Below are 22,821 nucleotides of genomic sequence, written 5' to 3' on the forward strand. Positions count from 1 at the left end.
TCAGACTGCTGCTGGGTTGAGCAGGGAGCAGCCCCCAGGCTGCCTCACCAGTGAGGGAGGTGGAGCATATGGAGCTGGCTACTGCAAACACTCAACCCACTGGGCTGAGGGACGGCTGGGGAACTGTCATCCACCTGTCCCCTCTTCAGCCTCCGACTCTGAGACACATTTCCTGCTACTGGTAAATCTTTCAAACTGCTGCCTCTGTGTTGGATCTCAGCAGTACTGACAGAGTGCCTGTCTCCACAAGTGACAGGAATCTTGGCCCCCAGAGTGCTTAAGCAATACACATTTATTATTTTCTTAGGCCAAAAGTCTGCCATGGGTCTCACAGGACTAAAACAAAGAGGTCAGCAGTCCCTTTCTGGAGACTTAGGGAGAATATTAATTTCCTCACTTATCCTGGTTGTTGGTAGAATCTGACCACCTTCGGCTGGGGACTGAGAGCCGTGTTTCCTCGTTGACTGTCAGCGGAAAGCCATTCCTTCGCTCATGGACTCCTTCCTCCATCTGTAAAGCCAGCAACAGAGGGTCAAGCCCTTCTCACATGCATCTCTTCCCCTTCGCCCACTGTCACATCCCTCTCTGACCACAGCTGGCAGAAGTCCTCCGCTAAGGACTCATGTAATTAGACTGGACCCACATGAATAATCCAGGATAATCTCCCCATCTCAGGGCTTATAACTGTAACTAATCTGCGAAGTCCCTTTTGCCATGAAAGTAACATATTCACAGATTCTGGGAATTAGGGAGTAGATATCTTTGGGGGCCGTTACTCTGCTCATCACACTCAGAATATGGGGTGTTGAGCAATTTGATTTCTGATTGTTGCTCCTGGAAAGCAAATGTATAAAGTACATTAGCAGGACCTTGTTCTCACATGAGAACATTAAATTAGGAGAGCCAAATAAAAATCAAGGATTCCTGGGTAAGTGACACATACTAAGAGTCTCTTCAAAATGAATGCTTCCTGTTACTGAAATCATTCAAGCAGCGGCTGATAAAGGTAACGGTTTTGAAGGTCCCTTCCAATTAAAGAATGTATAATATGGGCAAGAAACTATAATAGTAGTTTAAGTCTTGGTCTGCCTAGTGGTGTGTGAAAGAAATTAACTGGTTTACCCGTGTGGGTAGGATTTCCCACTGGGAAGTTGGTAAAGGTACTTCAATGTAGTCATTTTTCAACAGACATTTACTGAGCCCCTATTATGTGCCGAGGAGTGCCATGTTCTGAGGATATAATGATGAACAGTGATGGGTTGTATCTGTATTGACAAAATAAATGAAAGAGGTATGATATAGGATGGTGCTTATATGTTTCTATATTCCAGATTAATGTGAATCCTATGCTGTAGTAATATTAGAAGAATATAAAATATAAAACCCAGTTTTAAAATAGCAGTGTAATATGTTAGGAGAGTCTGGAAGATGATGTACAAAATTGTATTCAATCAGGCAGTAATGACACAATAGAGAACAAATTATTTAATTTTATTAAAAATTTCCAATTTATAACCAAAATATACAACCACTACATTTAAAATCAGTTTGTACACTCACAGTTAAAGTGCTAAGTAAAAACATTTACAAAAACTCACATCGGTCTACTGTAAACAAAATAAATCTACAAGAGCAGAGTGCGAAGCACATCGGCTAACGGGAAAGTACGGTTCATGCTCTGATCAAGGGCACTTGCTCTATACAGATCTCAACGACAGGAACTTTCCACTCACCCGGAAATGAATGAACAATTTCAAACACATGAAAAAGAAACATGAAGAATTAACGCCACAAAAATACAAGTCTTAAGCACAAACACTTTCTACCTAGATGTTTATATAATAAAGCAAGATTAAAATTTTAGAACCAACGTTAGAATCACCTCAGCACTAATTCAGAATATGGTTTGAAAAACTAAATTGCCAAGTGTCAACTGCTTAAAAACATTTTTAAAATAGTGAAAAGGGAATATCCTCTCTCCCTTTCTATCTTTTGAAAAAATGAAAATGTGGTTGGTGGTCATTATCTATAACAGTAAATGAGGAAAGACTTAATATTTTTTACAAGAATGGATAGTCGTCATCTGTAAATTTATTATCGATAAGCAGAGCTGGAAGACAGGACTATGTGGAAGGTACACTGTGACTGAAACAGAATGGTGTGGGTGATGGGTTATCTAGGATGCTCTAGACATAGCCCCTAAACTAAAATACAGGGTCAGCGAGGCCCTGGCTTCAAATGACCCATAAATACAAATGACAAGCTCCCTTCCTCAAGGTCACTGAAAATAAACAGCACTTTCAGACATCAGGGAAAGATGGGGCAGATTTCCAAGTTGGGTCACTTAATGATACCTCTTGCCTCAAAATAATCCTGCTAACACAAATTATTTCTGCCTTTGTTTTAAAGCTTAATATTCTATTAACTGATATTAGTTTGTACTAAAAGCAATGTTTGTTTCTAATGCAGATTTCTCTTTAAGAGAAGTAAAAGGGCTAATAGTCACTAACGCTTTAATATGAATTAGTTAATGCAAACTTCCTTCTTCCTAATGCTTGAGATACATTATACTGTGGAAGTATTGAAAAGGAAGACTAGGGAGAGGAGGCAGGTAGGAAGGTCTTCGGGAAGGTAGCATATGAGGGATAGGCCAGAGGGAGAGAGTAGGTACCTGCGCAGGCCTCAGGGTATCACCTAGGAAGACGCGTACCAAGCAGTTATTAAGAAATCCAGTTAAACTTTCTCCACTATAAAAGTTTATTAAAATTGCAACACCTAGATGAACACTGGCGTGAACTAGATTGGCTCTTGTTGGCTAATTTGTTCCTCTCATTAATCATAATAGTATCACTTATATATGAGGAAATATAATCTGAGTTTGAAACAACCCAATTTACAACCTTTCAGATCATAGTTCAATTTAAAATTGGGGATTCCCTTTGTAGGAGCTTCATATTTTTTAATGTTTTTTATACTCAAATATTTTTATTCTTACAACCTGAAACAGGAATAAAGAAACTCTTTAAAAGGCATTTTAAGGCAAGTTTGAGGACTATTTAACATAGCAGTATTTGTTATTTTAGAATGCTTACAAAGAAGATAAAATTCTATATTAGCAATTTGAGTCCATATCAGTTATAGGGGAGGGGGGTTATTTTGCCTCTAAATGATATTTACAGACTAATCCTTTGATATATGACAATATCCCAGATTATGAAAATTTAAAAACTATATACAGACTTAAAGAAAGGCTTAGGTAACTTATGTATTCCCAACAGGTATTTGCTTCAAATACTGAAGTTATTTTGATTAAGTATCTTTGAAAACTTGGTGATTTAACAACAAAGTAGAATTTTCTTGATCTGTGGCTATCTGTAGTTTGAGTCTCCTTCATAAAGCCTAGTGACAGGTTGATATGAAGAGTTGGGATGGGAAGTCAATATATCTGTTCAACAAAATCTTTTGTTTAGGAGTTTCTTGAATATATATTACAAAATCGATAACATTTGATCACTTTTGACCAACAAAACCAGCAATTCTACATAGTCCATAATATTATCCAACTATGACCACATAGTATGAATCTCCTTGGCCTGATTCTCAGAAGGAACAATCCATCTACAGGAGAGTGTTCTGCTGAGCTGACCATGATAGCCTAACATATACAACACTGTACAACGGTAAGAAAACAAGACAAAACAAAGGCTCAAAAATGAACCCAAACACCTCACATTAAATAAATGTGAATTTGGGGTATCGCATATTATAGTCAGTGAAATAACTAATAACTACCAGTAACTGTAGACATATATTTATATAAATAATCCCCCAAATTTACTATCAGATTAAAATACAACAAAGTCAGATTTTCTTAATTAAAAAAATTTTAAATTAGAAGACACAGCTCTTTCAAATAACAAAAATAAGATAACTTAATAGCTTTTGAATGTCAACCAAGCTTTCCTTTTTGGGGCTGGAGGAAAAGGATGGTGGTGATTATATCTTTATGATGCCAAGGTAAATGTCTAAATTGTGGTAACTCCTTCACATATGCAAACTTTTAAACTTCAATGAAAGAGTAAAATTCTAAAAAATAAAATTTGGCATTCGAAAATAAAAGCAGAAAAGTTGAAGTGGGTGCTAAAGATATGTGAAATGGGATATTTTAGTGAAATTAAATTTAAAAGAAAGATGAATGAATGATAAAGAATCCAGATTTACTCTTATAACTCACAGATAAGATAGAAATAGCACCTGATGATGAGAGAACTTCCAGACTATTATTTCCAAATCCAAGAGTTCTTTTATGATTTTAAAAAATAATTAAAAGTTCACATAAAAAGAAAAAAATTTTTCAAGTACTACTCCAGCTCAATGTAAAGAACTACTATGTTCATCTTGTTTCAGAAATATAGAATTATTTCATATCAAATGTTTCTGCTGACAAGAGTAGTTCAGGGAAAAATTACCTGAGGCAAGGCTAAGGGAAAAAAGAAGGATATAAATTTTTTGGTCAAAACTGGGAAGGAGAGAAATAAAGAAATAGAAAAATGGTAGATGGATAAATATAAAATAAATCACTCTAAGATTATCTGCTTTTTTTTAAATAGAATATCCCATTATCAAAATCCAGAAAATATTCCATGAAATGTTTGGACCTCCGAATCAAGTTTAGCAAATGTAATAAAACATGCAGAGGCAGAGAACTGGAAATAAAGTTTTGTTTCTGTTTTTGTTTTTGACAGGCAATCAAAATAACACTGTAACATAGGCAGATCTGACCGAGAGAGGCTGAGCATCTAATTAAATTTCTGGAAGCCAAGACGTTGCTTGAACCAAACAAGGAATCAAGGATAGTCAAATAAATCATACCAGAAACCAGTACATCTTCATTGCACTTCTGTACGCCTCAGACCCCAAACCCGACACCTCAACTGTAAATCTATGGACCAATGTGTTCAAGAATTTGATAGAAGTTATGCAGCCATAGAGCAAAGACAATGATCTTTAAAAGTAACAGAAACCCCCTTGGACTGGTTCTCAGAGAACACAACTAAATCTAAAAAAACTTTCTGCTGAGAGATGGAACTAACGGAATCTCTACATTTTATAAGATAGAAAAGGAGGCCTTATGAAAACCTTCTTCTGCATAGTCAGAAAAAAACTAAAAATAACAAACCATATTTATCACTATTTTACAGTAGGACATTCACTTGCCCATGGCAACCTGGAAATTATATTTTTATTCAATGAACCTAATAATACAATTTAAGAATAATTATTGAACAGAATCTCAATCCACTCTTCTGAAATTCCTTTTACATTTTATAATTATTTTAATGTTGGTAAAACCTGGTAACTTTTTAATTAGCACTTTGAGTTCACTCATTTTATCTTGAATACATTTTGTTCAGAGTTTAAGCTAACTACCTATACTAATATTTAAAAGAATAAAGACTACAAAATTTTATGTTATTGTTTTTCTGTATATCAGTTTTAAGGGTGCTTAATGTTGGTGCTTTAGGAGACTTTTCCCATGGAAAAGAAAAAAAAGGTCATGTCAAACAGTTGTAACCTTTCTTTCACTTTTATCTGTAACATAATTTTCCTTCTTTAAAACTACTTACACTATGAATGGGAAAAAAAAGTTAATAACATATCTGAATCCTATCAATTTAGCTATAAATTGCACTAATAGTACAGGTTGACTGGGAAGAGTAACAGTAAAAGCAAGCCCAGATTAGTGATTATAACATGGTCTAAGGACAAGTTAGAGACAGGTGGGATCTGAGACACAAGCTCTCTAATCCCCTTGTTTCTTTCACTTACAGATGAGAAAACCAAGATCCCAAAAGGTAAAAGTCCAGTTACACAGCTCATTGAAAAGAGAGGCAAGACTAGAAATCAGGTCTCCTGACTCAAAATTCTGTGTTATTAAAAAAAATAACAATGCATTTTTACTAAGCTTAAAAATAAAAAATATGTCAATTTAGAAAAAGAAATTATTAAGCACTAAATTTTTTTCTTTTAAAAGCACAACACAATTAAAGAAATATTTGCAAGTTAGCAATACAAACAAGCTAATAAAACAAAACCTGAGAACTACAATTTTACTAATAAAGTAGTTCACCCTACTTCAAGAAACATGATAAAATAAGAAGCTTGGAAAACATCACTGTCATATAAATGCTGTCACTAGTGAATGGTAATCACCGAAATAATGGAACACTGAAGTTTCAAAATCCAAATTATCACAAGGTAAAAACTTGTTTCTCAGGGAAAATTGGTGATAGTGGCAAATAAAACGAGAATAAATTATGGGCAATGCTATCATACCAATGAAAATGTTCAAGAAAGGACACAACAGATTTCCTGAAATAACTGAATTTTTTTTTAAATCTGAAGGAAATTACTCTTTAATGCATTTAAATAGATTGAACTACTCTCTCTTATGTAGGAAGTAATGTTGTACTAGCATGGGATTTAACTAAAATCTAAGTGAAATTTTACTTTCTTTTGTATTTATGGTAATAAAACTTTACTTCCTAGAGATCACAAAGTAAGAAATGTCCTTATATTAACCTATATTAAATCTTTATAAATCAACCAAATAGGAATGTCTACAAAGAGGCTGGCTTTGGGTGGACCTTAACATTTCTTTCCTAGAAGACTTTGGATCCTGACAGAAAATTATAATCCTATATCAATTTGACTATTAAAAAGTATAAAACTAAAATTAAATTAGGAAAAAACCCCAGGAAGCTATTACAGTCAGATGGAAGGTAAAGGATGCTTAGCTTTCCTATTCCTTTCCCGAAACTCAGTAACTGGAACAAAAGAAGGGAAGAGAATTAAATTATGAAGAGATGTCAACAGAATTTTTCATACAAAATAGAAATGATATAAGAATAATGTATAAATAATGCAACCACTAGGAAACATAGCTGAATCAATGTAAACATTTTTTTCTTATTTAAATCAGTTCTAAAAAGGCATAAAAGAAGTTTAAAACAAGCATTAGTTCCTCTGTAAATCTAAGTTCCATAAAAATGCTGCCTTTTGTATGTTTATGTGTGGAAAAGAATGGAGAATTCCTTACTTTACGCAGGTTAAAAAATTTTATAGACGAACATGTAAATAGTTAAGGTGTTACAATTAAGATTTAAAGTTTTGCCATGATGAAAACCAAGTGTTACAATAATCACCTTTTAAAAACCTGTTCTTAATCAGAAAGAATTAGAATTAGGTACATGCAAGTCCTAAAGTTATAGGGCCTACACTTTTTATATTTTTCTTATAAATTTCAGTGAAGTTAATGTATTTATATAATTCCATATCAAAGGGAAAATGTAATGGAGATCTCCAAATTTCTGTTTTAAGTGACCTACAAATTCAACTGTAGAAAATGAGAGCGCATACTCTGGTATAACATCTACTACAGAGCCAACACACTTCAAGGACATAGCTAGTCTTAAAGAAGAACTTCATTTTTAAAAGATTAATTGGATTGTTGATTTAAAGATTGTACCAAATGAATACTGGTCTTATTGCTTATTTTGTTGTTATGTTAAATACCAATGCAGACCATAGCCTTGTTTCCTATAACCCTAAAATTCTAAAAAATACCCAAATAAGTTATCAATACAGCAACTTACAGGTTACAGAGAAGTATAATACATGTTATCTTATTTGATCCTCACAATGTCCAGTGAGGTAGGTTTGGGGACCAAAAATTACCTTCTCCTCCCTCACTTTACATCAAAGAAATTGAGACTAAGAAAAGTTTAATTTCCTGTGTGGTTCACGTCGTAATTATGGGTCTTTAAACTTCAAGCCCAGTGGGATTTTCATTACACTAGACTATGTAAGTCATCCAAGTATGATAATATGTAAATGTACCTTTGGCATGTCAAAAGCAGTAAAAATCTCATCAGAGCGAAATTTTGGTATATTAATATTTTCTAAGCTCCAGCCAATGATCCACTAAAATTAAAGTAGTTCCTTTTATTTCACAGGGATATAGCCTGATCCAAGATAGTTACAATTTCAATAGTTTCCAGTTATTATCTCAAAGAAACTAATGAGGTAGGTTAAAATGCAGTAAAGTTTTCTAATTTGAAGAGATTCTTAAAATTTTTATAAATCTGCTCTAAGCAGTAGCAGAAAAAGAAATCATTACCAATAAAGGTTTGCTTAAATATTCATTCACCCAACTAGCACAACAAAATCTAACTTCACATAAAACTGACAAGAGCCTAAATACTTCTAATAATTGCTGTTTACCATTTAAAATTAATAAAAACTGTAATTTTGAATATATAAATCCATAATAAAAACAGTAAAATGGACTGTTATCCTATGAGAAATAGCTTCATTTGGTGCAATTTACATATTTCTTATTAGTTGCCATGTGTTATTCTGTTAAAGCAAAGACTTCATTTCACCTAGTTTAATTAAATTTAGATCTTCCAAATTTCTTTGAAGTGACTCTCTACTAGGGTAAAAGTAAGTTGTATAAGATAGTTATTTATCCATTTAAATATTTACTGAAGAACCTACTATGTAATAAGCCCTATGCTAGTTGTTGAGTTAGTACCCAATTGTTCTATGAAACTAATTATTGTTTTGAAATTAATAGTCTTGAATTTTTTGCTTTAACTACTGAATAAACTAAATTAAATGCAATATTGCGGAAATCAAAGTCCTTTTCAAAAATCTTTTGATTATATATTAACATTTTAGAGAAGACTACTATTTTGTCAGTTGTCAACTGACAAAATAAAATACTAAACATTATCATATGCCAATCACAACACAAATTAAACTTAAACATATGGTAAGAAAGCTGTCCAGACTTGCTCAAGTTGGTTTAAGCTAGTTGAGGTCTGAAACTGCTGTCTTACTATATAGTTCTTCAACTGTCTCTTTAAAAAAAATTGTTAATTTGAAGCACCCTTTTGATAAATAACAGAGCCCAAACGAAATACTGTTATTTAAAACAATGGATCAACAATTTTAAGTAAATTTTGTGGGACAAAATTAAGATACTAAAAATAACTGAAAGGTCAATATGGCATTTACATATATACTAACAGATAGTTTAATGGAGAAGATGCAAATGAATACGTAAAAATGAGGAAACACAAAGTTAAAATTTACATAGTGATGCTCACTTGACTGGCTATATACTTGGCCCACTTGTAGGAGAAAACTAATTAACATTTGGCAATTGATAATATAATGCAGATGGTGATGACGACAACATCTTTGAGCTCAAACTGCTACCTTCTATTTTAACTTGTTATTTTTGTTTCTGAATGTTTGTTTTGGTCCTCTCATGCTGTTCTCAGGAGAGATTCTCAGACAAAAGCCTCATGAATTACTGATTTATTTATAAAAGAGATGCTGTAAGTCTGGCCTTTGGAGAAAAGGTTTACTAATTGTCAGTTACTAGGGAATTCAGATTTTGTCTGTCTTAAGTACTAACTTCAGTTCCAAGAAGAAAGACAATAAAGATGGAGGAGAAAAAGAAATAATTTCAGTCACATGTTCAAGCATATCTTATGAAGAATTAATTGTAAATATTTTATATACTTCGAGAGACACAACATGACATACACACAAATTCTCAGGAAACAGCCTTCTGTGAGTGATGAAAGCTTCTTTTACAACATCTAATTTCTCGGTGCTTTTTGTTTTAAAGGAGAGGGAAAAGTACACATGAATTAAACATGTCAAGGAATGTACTATATTAGCCCTCAAATTTCCTAAATCCTCAATAAAGTTAATCTCTTGTATTTCATAATGTCTTAGTTTTCAAAGAGCTTGCATATGACTATTCATTTGATCCCTATTTGACTTTGTGAGGTAGGTATTTATCTTCTATCTTAATTTCAATAAACAAGGGAATCAAGGCTCAAAGAAGTTGATTTGTTAAAGGTTAAAAACTAGCATATGGCAAAGCCAGGCCTCTCTAGATTTGGAATATTTTTCAAACTGTGATTCTTGGATTACCTGCTTTCCTAAGAATAAGTTGTAGTATTTTTATAACTATAGATTTTAAAGCCTTGCCATCTTTGACTTGTTGAATAAGAATCTTTGGGAGTGGGGCCCAGAATTCCATTTTATAATGGACAAGTAAGTGGAGAAAAATTGGGTATCAGGTAATGGTACATAAGCATAACACTGAGTCCAGCTAGATTTTCACATGATGTGATATGATGCCATCAGATCATCACAGGGACAAGTTGGTTTAAAACAGCCTGCAGAATGGCTGATCAGAATCACCTGGAAAGTTTTTAAAACTACCAATTCTCATCTGAATGACAGGATCGCTGGGCATCAGAGGTTCCCCAAGTGATTCTTATATGTAGTCAGAGTCAAGGACCGCTTGTTTTAAATATGCTTTTCTATATAACACATCCAGGATTTCCTAGAATTTTTCCTTCTTTTCTGATCAGTTTCATGCCTAATAAAGTTTACAGTTTTTACTGTAAATTGTTTAAGCTTTTTATAAGACAAACCATCAAACATTTTTGAGCTGATATTTTTAAGATTAAGAGATACTTCACAGCAAGACTAATCATGCTTCATTTAGCTACAACGATTTTCAAATACCCCAAATTAATCACCACTTTGGATATAGGTTACATGTATTTCAGCTATAAAAAAGAATGATCCAGAATCTGAAAGTAAGAGTGAGGGGCAAAAGCTGTAGCCTACTGGCCACTAGCAACGCGAGTACAGACAATCAAATCGCTGACGGGAGGGGCCTGGATGCCAAGATCTGGTAGCCTTGGCAAGATCACATCTCACTGCAGAAAAATACAACAATGAATAAAGAGGAAACATTTTGCCATTTTGTAACTGTGGTTACCACAAAAAAAGCAATGTATGATGCTTATCTTATTACATGCATCCACAGAACAGATCTGAACATGAATTTCTCTAGAATCAATACTACTACATGGGAAAAGATGGCTATAAATTAAACACTTTCCATCATGCATATGGATAAGTTATAAAAACACAGCCAGTAAAAGTAATATTTACAAACGTAATAATATAAACAGCAAAATTATAGGGAAAAAAGTGTCCATCTCCAATTTTATTCCATTGCTAATCCTAATCCTGTATCTCTCTTGATGAAGATTATTTTGATAGAATTTTAAGAGCCTTCAATAGACTAGTCAGATTCATCTGTTAATCTTTATATTCTATTAGCTAAAATACCCTTGCTGATTTATCAAATTCTCCTACAGTTTAAAAACACAGTTCTTTTTCACTTAGTGAAAAGAAAATTACAAATTCCTACTATTCATCTGACAAATAAACTTTGCATAGAAAATTTCTTTAAATCTGAAATTTTGTTTTATTAAGTACTACGAGAATGTTATCTCACGACTAGATGATATTATATGAAAGTTCACTACAAAGCAGTCTCATATGTTTAGGATTTTACTAAATATAAAATAAGTGAGTTTATAAAAATGCTTACCAGACAAATTATTATCTCTTCATACCCTAGAAATAAGTATTATTTATATGATGATCTAATTCTTAGCATTTTGGATGCCTTGATGTTCCAAGTTTGATGCAATATAAAAAGCAAAAATTTGCTTTTCTAATGGACACAATCTGCACCTCACTGGAAGCATGGTAACAGAGAGTTGCAGCCATGCCAAGGCAAGTAAGATCTGCTTCTTAAACAGCACAAGTTTTCCACCTTAGGATGATTTAAGCACTGGTTCCATCTTCTTCAATAACTCGATTCATGCTGGTACCATGTGTGATGTGAGTCATAGGATTATTACTGAGATCTCTGATGCTGCTATGTCGTGACTGCTCGTTGAGCCGATGAGAACTGCTGTGTCTGGAGTGATCCGTCAGCCGTGACATGCTGCCATGAGGTAGTCTCTCTTCCATTCCTCTGTAACTGCAGGGAGTGTACCTAATGTAGGAGAGTTATTCTGAAGCAGCTAACAGAACACACTAGAAAATAACACTAAAAATTTTCATGAAAATGCCTCATTAAGTAAAATAATCAGGAAACCAAGTGAGAAAATAACAACCAATTTTGTTGATTTACAGTGATTTCATTAACCACAGAATTAACTATAGAATTATTCACATGGCTAACCAAAGGGGAGAAAATCTCATTAGGTTCAAAATTAAGGTTCTATTCCTTGCAAAAGAACAGAGCTAAGGTTAAGTATTGCCGACTGATAACAGATACTCTTTCATTCATCTGAGTTTTGGGTTATGGGGTGGGTTCACGGAGAACATTAGAAAAAACATGGCACTATTCCAGGGAGCCCAGAAGACTGGTTATAATCAGTAGCACAACAAACTCAAATTTTACTAAAAGACCAGGTTTGGAAGAGGGAGCATATGAAATCAGAGGAGAAATTAGAGTAACCAAAAAGAAAAGTGAGTGAATTGGCAAGCAATGATGATAGTATGTGCAGAAAAGAAAGCTTCTTTCCAGATGGCCCAGTTAACAGCCAAATTAACTACCTGTAAATGGTCTTAATTACTTTTCATTAGGGCTTGAGGCTGAGAAGATGGTATTTCATAGAAGCTACTTAAATATACTAGTAACAACCTCCTAACACTTTTTACCTATATTCCTGCTAAAGCAAATTATCTCTGTACCCTTGGCCCAAGACCCAGCATTTCGAGTTCAATGTATGTCAAATGAGCTACATTGTTTATTGCAGGTAGTCTTCTCTTCCATTACTGTACATATCTTGAAAGGCAGCAGAGCGGAAGCTGTTAAATTTTCTCTTGTTGCTGTCCTAACTCACAAAGCCCCCATCAGAGGTGAGAAAGCACCCACTCATAATATAACTTTTTGTGAAAAGGATTTAATTTAGGACTATAAAGCTCAAAGAACACTTAACCAACTATAATTTGTAACTTTAACATATTAAATTTTAAGTAATATTTCTGAAAGGATATAGCAGGGCATTCCTTTTTTAATATTAATTGAAAGAAGTAATCATAAGCATCTAAAGACTTACTGGCTGCCCAAAATCACTTATTATTACTTAATAACAAATTTCACAACTAAATATGAATCATTTATAAAATTTAAAGATTTTAAAGACTGACTCCCTCACTACTGAGGTTATCTAGTTTTATAGCATTGCTTTTCAAATGTTTTCATTAGATCACAGAGTTTAAAAATTGAGAAGTCCTTTTAATATTATGTTTAAAAGCATGTCTTTTGTTTCTAGTCTGAATAAAGCAAAAATCGGAAATTAAAGAATGAAAAGTACATGTTAAATATTTTTAAAATTTCTCATGCTAATAGGTAAAAAAGTATTTAAGTCTTATTAAAAAACATTTCACATTCAGGACATAAGCAGTTTTAAATTTACCTTGCATGTTTTGGTAAAATAAGTATCATATTAGCAAATGAAAATATTTCAGAATGAGCTTGTTATTATTCTATGTAATAATTATTATTTTGCATAATGATTATTGCCCTAAACTGAATGAAAAATTTTTGCAAATATAGTTTGCCAGCTAATTTGGAGATCTGTTACCTCACAATGACTTTGTAAGTATAGTTAGCCCTTGAATAACCTGTTTGAACTTGTACAATAAGGTCACTAAATAAGTGGAATAAGTAGGTCCACTTGTACATGGTTTTTTTCAATAAATATACTGGAAAATTTTTTGGAGATTTGTGACAATTTGAAGAAACATTTCCTTTTCTCTAACTACTTTATTGTAAGATTACAGTACTTAATATATGTAACACATGTGTTAATAATCAAAATTATTAAACTTACTGCTTTTTTTACAATTATAATAAAAATTATTACATATAAACACAAAATACATGTTAATAACCATCAACTGTTTATGTTATCAGTAAGGCTTCTGGTTAACAATAGGCTATTAGTAGTTATGTTTTTGGAGAGTCAAAGCTATCTGTAGATTTTTGACTGCACAGGGGTTGTTCAAGAGTCAACTGTACTACATTTCAAATACAGCAAATGAAAAAAATGCAAAATATGATCCCGTGTTCTAAGAATGATATCAAAGTAATAAAAAAATTGAAATAGATCACTATTGAAAAATATGAACTGAGTATTTTCTAAAATGAAACCTAGACCTCTGAGTTTAATAATCAAGACTAAAAGAGTAAATTTTTCATAGAAAAACAATTACTATATTGACTTCCTATGTCTAATTATTTAAGTGAAATGTATGGCTATTCACAAAATTTTGAGATGTCAAAAATTTGCCCACAGTATTATGCTCAGTGAAATAAGCCAGGCGGAGAAAGACAACTACCAAATGATTTCACTCATATGTGGAGTATAAGAACAAAGGAAAACTGAAGGAACAAAACAGCAGCAGCATCACAGAACCCAAGAATGGACTAACAGTTACCAAAGGGAAAGGGACTGGGGAGGACGGGTGGGAAGGGAGGGATAAGGGTGGGGAAAAAGAAAGAGGGCATTACGATTAGCATGTATAGTGCGTGGGGGGCACAGGGAGGGCTGTGCAACACAGAGAAGACAAGTAGTGATTTTACAGCATCTTACTACACAGATGGACAGTGACTGTGAAGGGGTATGTGGGGGGGACTTAGTGAAGGGGGGAACCTAGTAAACATAATGTTCTTTCTGTAATTGTAGATTAATGATACCAAAAAAAAAAAAAATCTGCCCAGATAATTAGGAATCAAATATACAGAAAAATTAATTTAATAAAGTGTTTAGTCTCAGTTGCATATATAGGAATTACCAAATTTATTTACCTTTTGACAGTTACTTAAGCCACTGTGACCATCTATTCTAATACACAACATGTAAAAGTACATTAATCTTAATGTAAACTTTAGGCAAATAATTAGGCAAAATAATTAGGATGGTTAATGAGCAGAAAAGATAGTAGGGTGCACTCCAAAGTCAAAAAGAAAGAAACTTGAAGATTATGTACTCGGATTCTCTTTTTGCTACCACTAATACAACTGAATTCATTTTGGTTTAACTAGTATCTCACTTTATTCATTGCCTAGCTTTCCCTGGTTATGTCACCTACTTATCAACCTAAGTACTCATTTCGAAGTCTCCACCCTACTTATCCACTTCCTTTTCTATCCATGCTCTCATCTAACCACCAGTTACCTACTCTCTGAAGTTGACATACATGTGTAGGTATATTCACCTAAGTCTATTTATTTTACATAGCACTGAAATCAATAATTATCCATCAAGGATTCCAGAAAAGACTGAGTTTTGATAAGCAGATGCACGTGTGTGTGATCTCACAGCCAAGATATCAATGAGCTAATAAGAAATCAGTGATGGAACAGACTAGAGAATCCAGACATTAACTCAGACATATATGGTCAATTAATATTTGATAAAGGAGCCATGGACATACAATGGCGAAATGACAGTCTCTTCAACAGATGGTGCTGGCAAAACTGGACAGCTACATGTAGGAGAATGAAACTGGACCATTGTCTAACCCCATATACAAAAGTAAACTCAAAATGGATCAAAGACCTGAATGTAAGTCATGAAACCATTAAACTCTTGGAAGAAAACATAGGCAAAAACCTCTTAGACATAAACATGAGTGACCTCTTCTTGAACATATCTCCCCGGGCAAGGAAAACAACAGCAAAAATGAGTAAGTGGGACTATATTAAGCTGAAAAGCTTCTGTACAGCAAAAGACACCATCAATAGAACAAAAAGAAACCCTACAGTATGGGAGAATATCTTTGAAAATGACACATCCGATAAAGGCTTGACGTCCAGAATATATAAAGAGCTCACACGCCTCAACAAACAAAAAACAAATAACCCAATTAAAAAATGGGCAAAGGGGAGGGGGCGGAAGATGGCGGCGTGAGTAGAGCAGCGGAAATCTCCTCCCAAAACAACATATATCTATGAAAATATAACAAAGACAACCATTCCTAGAAATAAAGACCAGAGGACACAGGACAATATCCAGACCACATCCACACCTGAGAGAACCCAGCGCCTCGCGAAGGGGGTAAGATACAAGCCCTGGCCCCGCGGGAGCCGAGCGCCCCTCCCCCCAGCTCCCGGCGGGAGAAGAGCAGGCAGAGCGGGAGGGAGACGGAGCCCAGGACTGCCGAACACCCAGCCCCAGCCATCCGGGCCAGAGTGCAGGGCCCTCGATACTGGGAAAACAGGACAGCAAGAACAGTGAGCAGGCACTGGAGGCTGGGCGACAGAGGACATAAGAAAAGCGCGCGACCATTTTTTTTTTTGCTTTTTTGCTGCTTTGTTTTGGCGAGCGCTTTTTGGAAGTCTTAAAGGGACAGGGACCCCAATATTAGGGAAACAGGGCAGAAAGACCGGTGAGCAGAGGCCTGAGGCTGGCACCGCAGAATAAAGAAAAACGAACGACCACCTTTTTTTTTTTTAATTTAATTAAATTTTTTTTTTTTTTTAATTAAAAAAAATTTTTTTTTTTGTTTTTGTTTTTTTTTGTGGTCGTTGTTTTGTTTTGGCGGGTGCCTTTTGGAAGTCTTAAAGGGGCAGGGCGGGCCACTTAATCCAGAGGTAGGGAATCCGGGATCTCTGGGCACCCTAACCCCTGGGCTGCAGGGAGCAGGGAGGCCCCTTACGGAGATAAATAGCCTCCCAGCAGCTCCTGCTCCAACGCGACTCCACCATTTTGGAGTAGCTGCCCGAGCCAGGCCACGCCCACAGCAACAGCGGAGATTAACTCCATAGCAGCCGGGCAGGAAGCAGAAGCCCTGTCTGCGCGCAGCTGCGCAGCACAAGCCACTAGAGGCCGCTGTTCTCCCAGGAGAGGAGGGCCACAAACCAACAAGAAAGGAAGTCCTTCCAGCCGTCACTCGTCCCAGTTCTGCAGACTATTCCTATCACCATGAAAAGGCAAAGCTACAGGCAGACAAAGATCACAGAGACAACACCAGAGAAGGAGACAGACCTAACCAGTCTTCCTGACAAAGAATTCAAAATAAGAATCATAAACATGCTGACAGAGATGCAGAGAAATACGCAAGAAAAATGGGATGAAGTCCGGAAAGAGATCACAGATGCCAGAAAGGAGATCGCAGAAATGAAACAAACTCTGGAAGGGTTTATAAGCAGAATGGATAAAATGCAAGAGGCCATTGATGGAATTGAAATCAGAGAACAGGAACGCATGGAAGCTGACATAGAGAGAGACAAAAGGATCTCCAGGAATGAAACAATATTAAGAGAACTGTGTGACCAATCTAAAAGGAGCAATATCCGTATTATAGGGGTCCCAGAAGAAGAGGAGAGAGGCAAAGAGATGGAAAGTATCTTAGAAGAAATAATTGCTGAAAACTTCCCCACACTGGGGGAGGAAGTAATCAAACAGACCACGGAAATACACAGAACCCCCAACAGAAAGGATCCAAGAAGGGCAACACCAAGACACATAATAATTAAAATGGCAAAGATCAAGGACAAGGAAAGAGTGTTAAAGGCAGCTAGAGAGAAAAAGGTCACCTATAAAGGGAAACCCATCAGGCTAACGTCAGATTTCTCAACAGAAACCCTACAGGCCAGAAGAGAATGGCATGATATATTTAATACAATGAAACAGAAGGGCCTTGAACCAAGGATACTGTATCCAGCACGACTATCATTCAAATATGACGGTGGGATTAAACAATTCCCAGACAAACAAAAGCTGAGGGAATTTGCTTTCCACAAACCACCTCTACAGAACATCTTACAGGGACTGCTCTAGATGGGAGCACTCCTAGAAAGAGCACAGCACAAAACACCCAACATATGAAGAATCGAGGAGGAGGAACAAGAAGGGAGAGAAGAAAAGAATCTCCAGACAGTGTATATAACAGCTCAATAAGCGAGCTAAGTTAGGCAGTAAGATAGTAAAGAGGCTAACCTTGAACCTTTGGTAACCACGAATTTAAAGCCTGCAATGGCAATAAGTACATATCTTTCAATAGTCACCCTAAATGTTAATGGGTTGAATGCACCAATCAAAAGACACAGAGTAACAGAATGGATAAAAAAGCAAGACCCATCTATATGCTGCTTACAAGAAACTCACCTCAAACCCAAAGACATGTACAGACTAAAAGTCAAGGGATGGAAAAACATATTTCAAGCAAACAACAGTGAGAAGAAAGCAGGGGTTGCAGTACTAATATCAGACAAAATAGACTTCAAAACAAAGAAAGTAACAAGAGATAAAGAAGGACACTACATAATGATAAAGGGCTCAGTCAAACAAGAGGATATAACCATTCTAAATATATATGCACCCAACACAGGAGCACCAGCATATGTGAAACAAATACTAACAGAACTAAAGGGGGATATAGACTGCAATGCATTCATTCTAGGAGACTTCAACACACCACTCACCCCAAAGGATAGATCCACTGGGCAGAAAATAAGTAAGGACACGGAAGCACTGAACAACACAGTAGAGCAGATGGACCTAATAGACATCTATAGAACTCTACATCCAAAAGCAGCGGGATATACATTCTTCTCAAGTGCACATGGAACATTCTCCAGAATAGACCACATACTAGGCCACAAAAAGAGCCTCAGAAAATTCCAAAAGATTGAAATCCTACCAACCAACTTTTCAGACCACAAAGGCATAAAACTAGAAATAAACTGTACAAAGAAAGCAAAGAGGCTCACGAACACATGGAGGCTTAACAACACGCTCCTAAATAATCAATGGATCAATGTCCAAATCAAAATGGAGATCCAGCAATATATGGAAACAAATGACAACAACAACACTAAGCCCCAACTTCTGTGGGACACAGCAAAAGCAGTCTTAAGAGGAAAGTATATAGCAATCCAAGCATATTTAAAAAAGGAAGAGCAATCCCAAATGAATGGTCTAATGTCACAATTATCGAAATTGGAAAAAGAAGAACAGATGAGGCCTAAGGTCAGCAGAAGGAGGGACATAATAAAGATCAGAGAAGAAATAAATAAAATTGAGAAGAATAAAACAATAGCAAAAATCAATGAAACCAAGAGCTGGTTCTTCGAGAAAATAAACAAAATAGATAAGCCTCTAGCCAGACTTATTAAGAAGAAAAGAGAGTCAACACAAATCAACAGTATCAGAAACGAGAAAGGAAAAATCACGACGGACCCCACGGAAATGCAAAGAATTATTGGAGAATACTATGAAAACCTATATGCTAACAAGCTGGGAAACCTAGGAGAAATGGACAACTTCCTAGAAAAATATAACCTTCCAAGATTGACCCAGGAAGAAACAGAAAATCTAAACAGACCAATTACCAGCAACGAAATTGAAGAGGTAATCAAAAAACTACCAAAGAACAAAACCCCCGGGCCAGATGGATTTACCTCGGAATTTTATCAGACATACAGGGAAGACATAATACCCATTCTCCTTAAAGTTTTCCAAAAAATAGAGGAGGAGGGGATACTCCCAAACTCATTCTATGAAGCTAACATCACCCTAATACCAAAACCAGGCAAAGACCCCACCAAAAAAGAAAACTACAGACCAATATCCCTGATGAACGTAGATGCAAAAATACTCAACAAAATATTAGCAAACCGAATTCAAAAATACATCAAAAGGATCATACACCATGACCAAGTGGGATTCATTCCAGGGATGCAAGGATGGTACAACATTCGAAAGTCCATCAACATCATCCACCACATCAACAAAAAGAAAGACAAAAACCACATGATCATCTCCATAGATGCTGAAAAAGCATTTGACAAAGTTCAACATCCATTCATGTTAAAAACTCTCAGCAAAATGGGAATAGAGGGCAAGTACCTCAACATAATAAAGGCCATATATGATAAACCCACAGCCAACATTATATTGAACAGCGAGAAGCTGAAAGCATTTCCTCTGAGATCGGGAACTAGACAGGGATGCCCACTCTCTCCACTGTTATTTAACATAGTACTGGAGGTCCTAGCCACGGCAATCAGACAAAATAAAGAAATACAAGGAATCCAGATTGGTAAAGAAGAAGTTAAACTGTCACTATTTGCAGATGACATGATACTGTACATAAAAAACCCTAAAGACTCCACCCCAAAACTACTAGAACTGATATCGGAATACAGCAAAGTTGCAGGATACAAAATCAACACACAGAAATCTGTGGCTTTCCTATATACTAATAATGAACCAACAGAGAGAGAAATCAGGAAAACAACTCCATTCACAATTGCATCAAAAAAAATAAAATACCTAGGAATAAACCTAACCAAAGAAGTGAAAGACTTATACTCTGAAAACTACAAATCACTCTTAAGAGAAATTAAAGGGGACACTAACAGATGGAAACTCATCCCATGCTCGTGGCTAGGAAGAATTAATATCGTTAAAATGGCCATCCTGCCCAAAGCAATATACAGATTTGATGCAATCCCTATGAAACTACCAGCAACATTCTTCAATGAACTGGAACAAATAATTCAAAAATTCATATGGAAACACCAAAGACCCCGAATAGCCAAAGCAATCCTGAGAAAGAAGAATAAAGTAGGGGGGATCTCACTCCCCAACTTCAAGCTCTACTATAAAGCCATAGTAATCAAGACAATTTGGTACTGGCACAAGAGCAGAGCCACAGACCAATGGAACAGACTAGAGAATCCAGACATTAACCCAGACATATATGGTCAATTAATATTTGATAAAGGAGCCATGGACATACAATGGCGAAATGACAGTCTCTTCAACAGGTGGTGCTGGCAAAACTGGACAGCTACATGTAGGAGAATGAAACTGGACCATTGTCTAACCCCATATACAAAAGTAAACTCAAAATGGATCAAAGACCTGAATGTAAGCCATGAAACCATTAAACTCCTGGAAGAAAACATAGGCGAAAACCTCTTAGACATAAACATGAGTGACCTCTTCTTGAACATATCTCCTCGGGCAAGGAAAACAACAGCAAAAATGAGTAAGTGGGACTATATTAAGCTGAAAAGCTTCTGTACAGCAAAAGACACCATCAATAGAACAAGAAGGATCCCTACAGTATGGGAGAATATATTTGAAAATGACACATCCGATAAAGGCTTGACGTCCAGAATATATAAGGAGCTCTCACGCCTCAACAAACAAAAAACAAATAACCCAATTAAAAAATGGGCAGAGGAACTGAACAGACAGTTCTCCAAGAAAGAAATACAGATGGCCAACAGACACATGAAAAGATGCTCCACATCGCTAATTATCAAAGAAATGCAAATTAAAACTACAATGAGGTATCACCTCACACCAGTAAGGATGGCTGCCATCCAAAAGACAAACAACAACAAATGTTGGCGAGGCTGTGGAGAAAGGGGAACCCTCCTACACTGCTGGTGGGAATGTAAGTTAGTTCAACCATTGTGGAAAGCAGTATGGAGGTACATCAAAATGCTCAAAACAGACTTACCATTTGACCCAGGAATTCCACTCCTAGGAATTTACCCTAAGAATGCAGCAATCAAGTTTGAGAAAGACAGATGCACCCCTATGTTTATTGCAGCACTATTTACAATAGCCAAGAATTGGAAGCAACCTAAATGTCCATCAATAGATGAATGGATAAAGAAGATGTGGTACATATACACAATGGAATACTACTCAGCTATAAGAAAAGGGCAAATCCAATCATTTGCAGCAACATGGATGGAGCTGGAGGGTATTATGCTCAGTGAAACAAGCCAAGCGGAGAAAGAGAAATACCAAATGATTTCACTTATCTGTGGAATATAAGAACAAAGGAAAAACTGAAGGAACAAAACAGCAGCAGAATCACAGAACTCAAGAATGGACTAACAGGTACCAAAGGGAAAGGGACTGGGGAGGATGGGTGGGTAGGGAGGGATAAGGGGGGGAGAAGTAGGGGGGTATTAAGATTAACATGCATGGGGGGGTAGGAGAAAAGGGAGGGCTGTACAACACAGAGAAGGCAAGTAGTGATTCTACAACATATTGCTATGCTGATGGACAGTGACTGTAAAGGGGTTTATAGGGGAGACCTGGTATAGGGGAGAGCCTAGTAAACATAATATTCGTCATGTAAGTGTAGATTAGTGATAGCAAAAAAAAAAAAAGGGCAGTTCCTGTGTGGTAACCTCCAACGAGTTCTACACAAGGGTATAAAGGGCATATAAAAGTGTAGGCAAAGGGTCTGTTTGTGTTTATACAGAGGATCAAAGCCTAATAGGGCTACCCCGAAAATGAACTAAGATACGATATGAAAAAGAACTTCCAACATCTGCACCCTCTGGAAGACTCATGCCAGAAGATGATCATCAAAAAACCCCAACAAAGATCCACGCACTGCTACAGCTGTAGATGCACTCATCCCACCAGTTCCTGGACCTGCCATGGGAATGAGGAAGGAGATATCTAAGCTGGCCTGTGCATACAGTAAAACAACAAAATTGGACTGGATCTATACTGTTGGAACTCAACCAAGAATTTGGAGAAGTGCAAATTGTAGCGCTCCAAAGTCTTACAACTACAAACTATTTATTGTTAAAAGAACATATGGCATGTGAACAGTCCCCAGGAATGGGTTGTTTTAATTTGTCTGATTTCTCTCAGACTGTTCAAGTTCATTTGGACAATATCCACCATATCATAGATAAGTTTTCACAAATGCCTAAGGTGCCTAACTGGTTTTCTTGGTTTCACTGCAGAGGGCTGGTAATTACAGATATGCTTTGGTTATGTAACTATACTCCTATTATGTTAATGTGTGTGAGCAATTTAAGTAGTAGCTTAAAACCTATACATGCTGAAGTTACTCTACAAG

The 22,821-nt window shown here is 35.9% G+C and overlaps 1 protein-coding gene across 5 annotated transcripts in view; it reads right to left on the reverse strand.

Annotated features, from left to right (window-relative positions):
- Positions 1 to 1,472: 1,472 nt before the first annotated feature.
- Positions 1,473 to 22,821, reverse strand: part of FZD3 (frizzled class receptor 3) — an 83,971-nt gene continuing 62,622 nt past the window's right edge. For all 5 annotated transcript variants that reach the window (XM_057506246.1, XM_057506300.1, XM_057506335.1 and 2 more), the window contains one exon: positions 1,473 to 11,950. In XM_057506246.1, coding sequence (XP_057362229.1) covers positions 11,737 to 11,950 — 214 coding nt within the window. In that variant the 3' untranslated portion in view covers positions 1,473 to 11,736. The remainder of the gene's footprint in view (positions 11,951 to 22,821) is intronic.

Source organism: Manis pentadactyla, chromosome 1 (genome assembly GCF_030020395.1).
Source record: "Manis pentadactyla isolate mManPen7 chromosome 1, mManPen7.hap1, whole genome shotgun sequence".
NCBI classification, from domain to species: Eukaryota; Metazoa; Chordata; class Mammalia; order Pholidota; family Manidae; genus Manis; species Manis pentadactyla.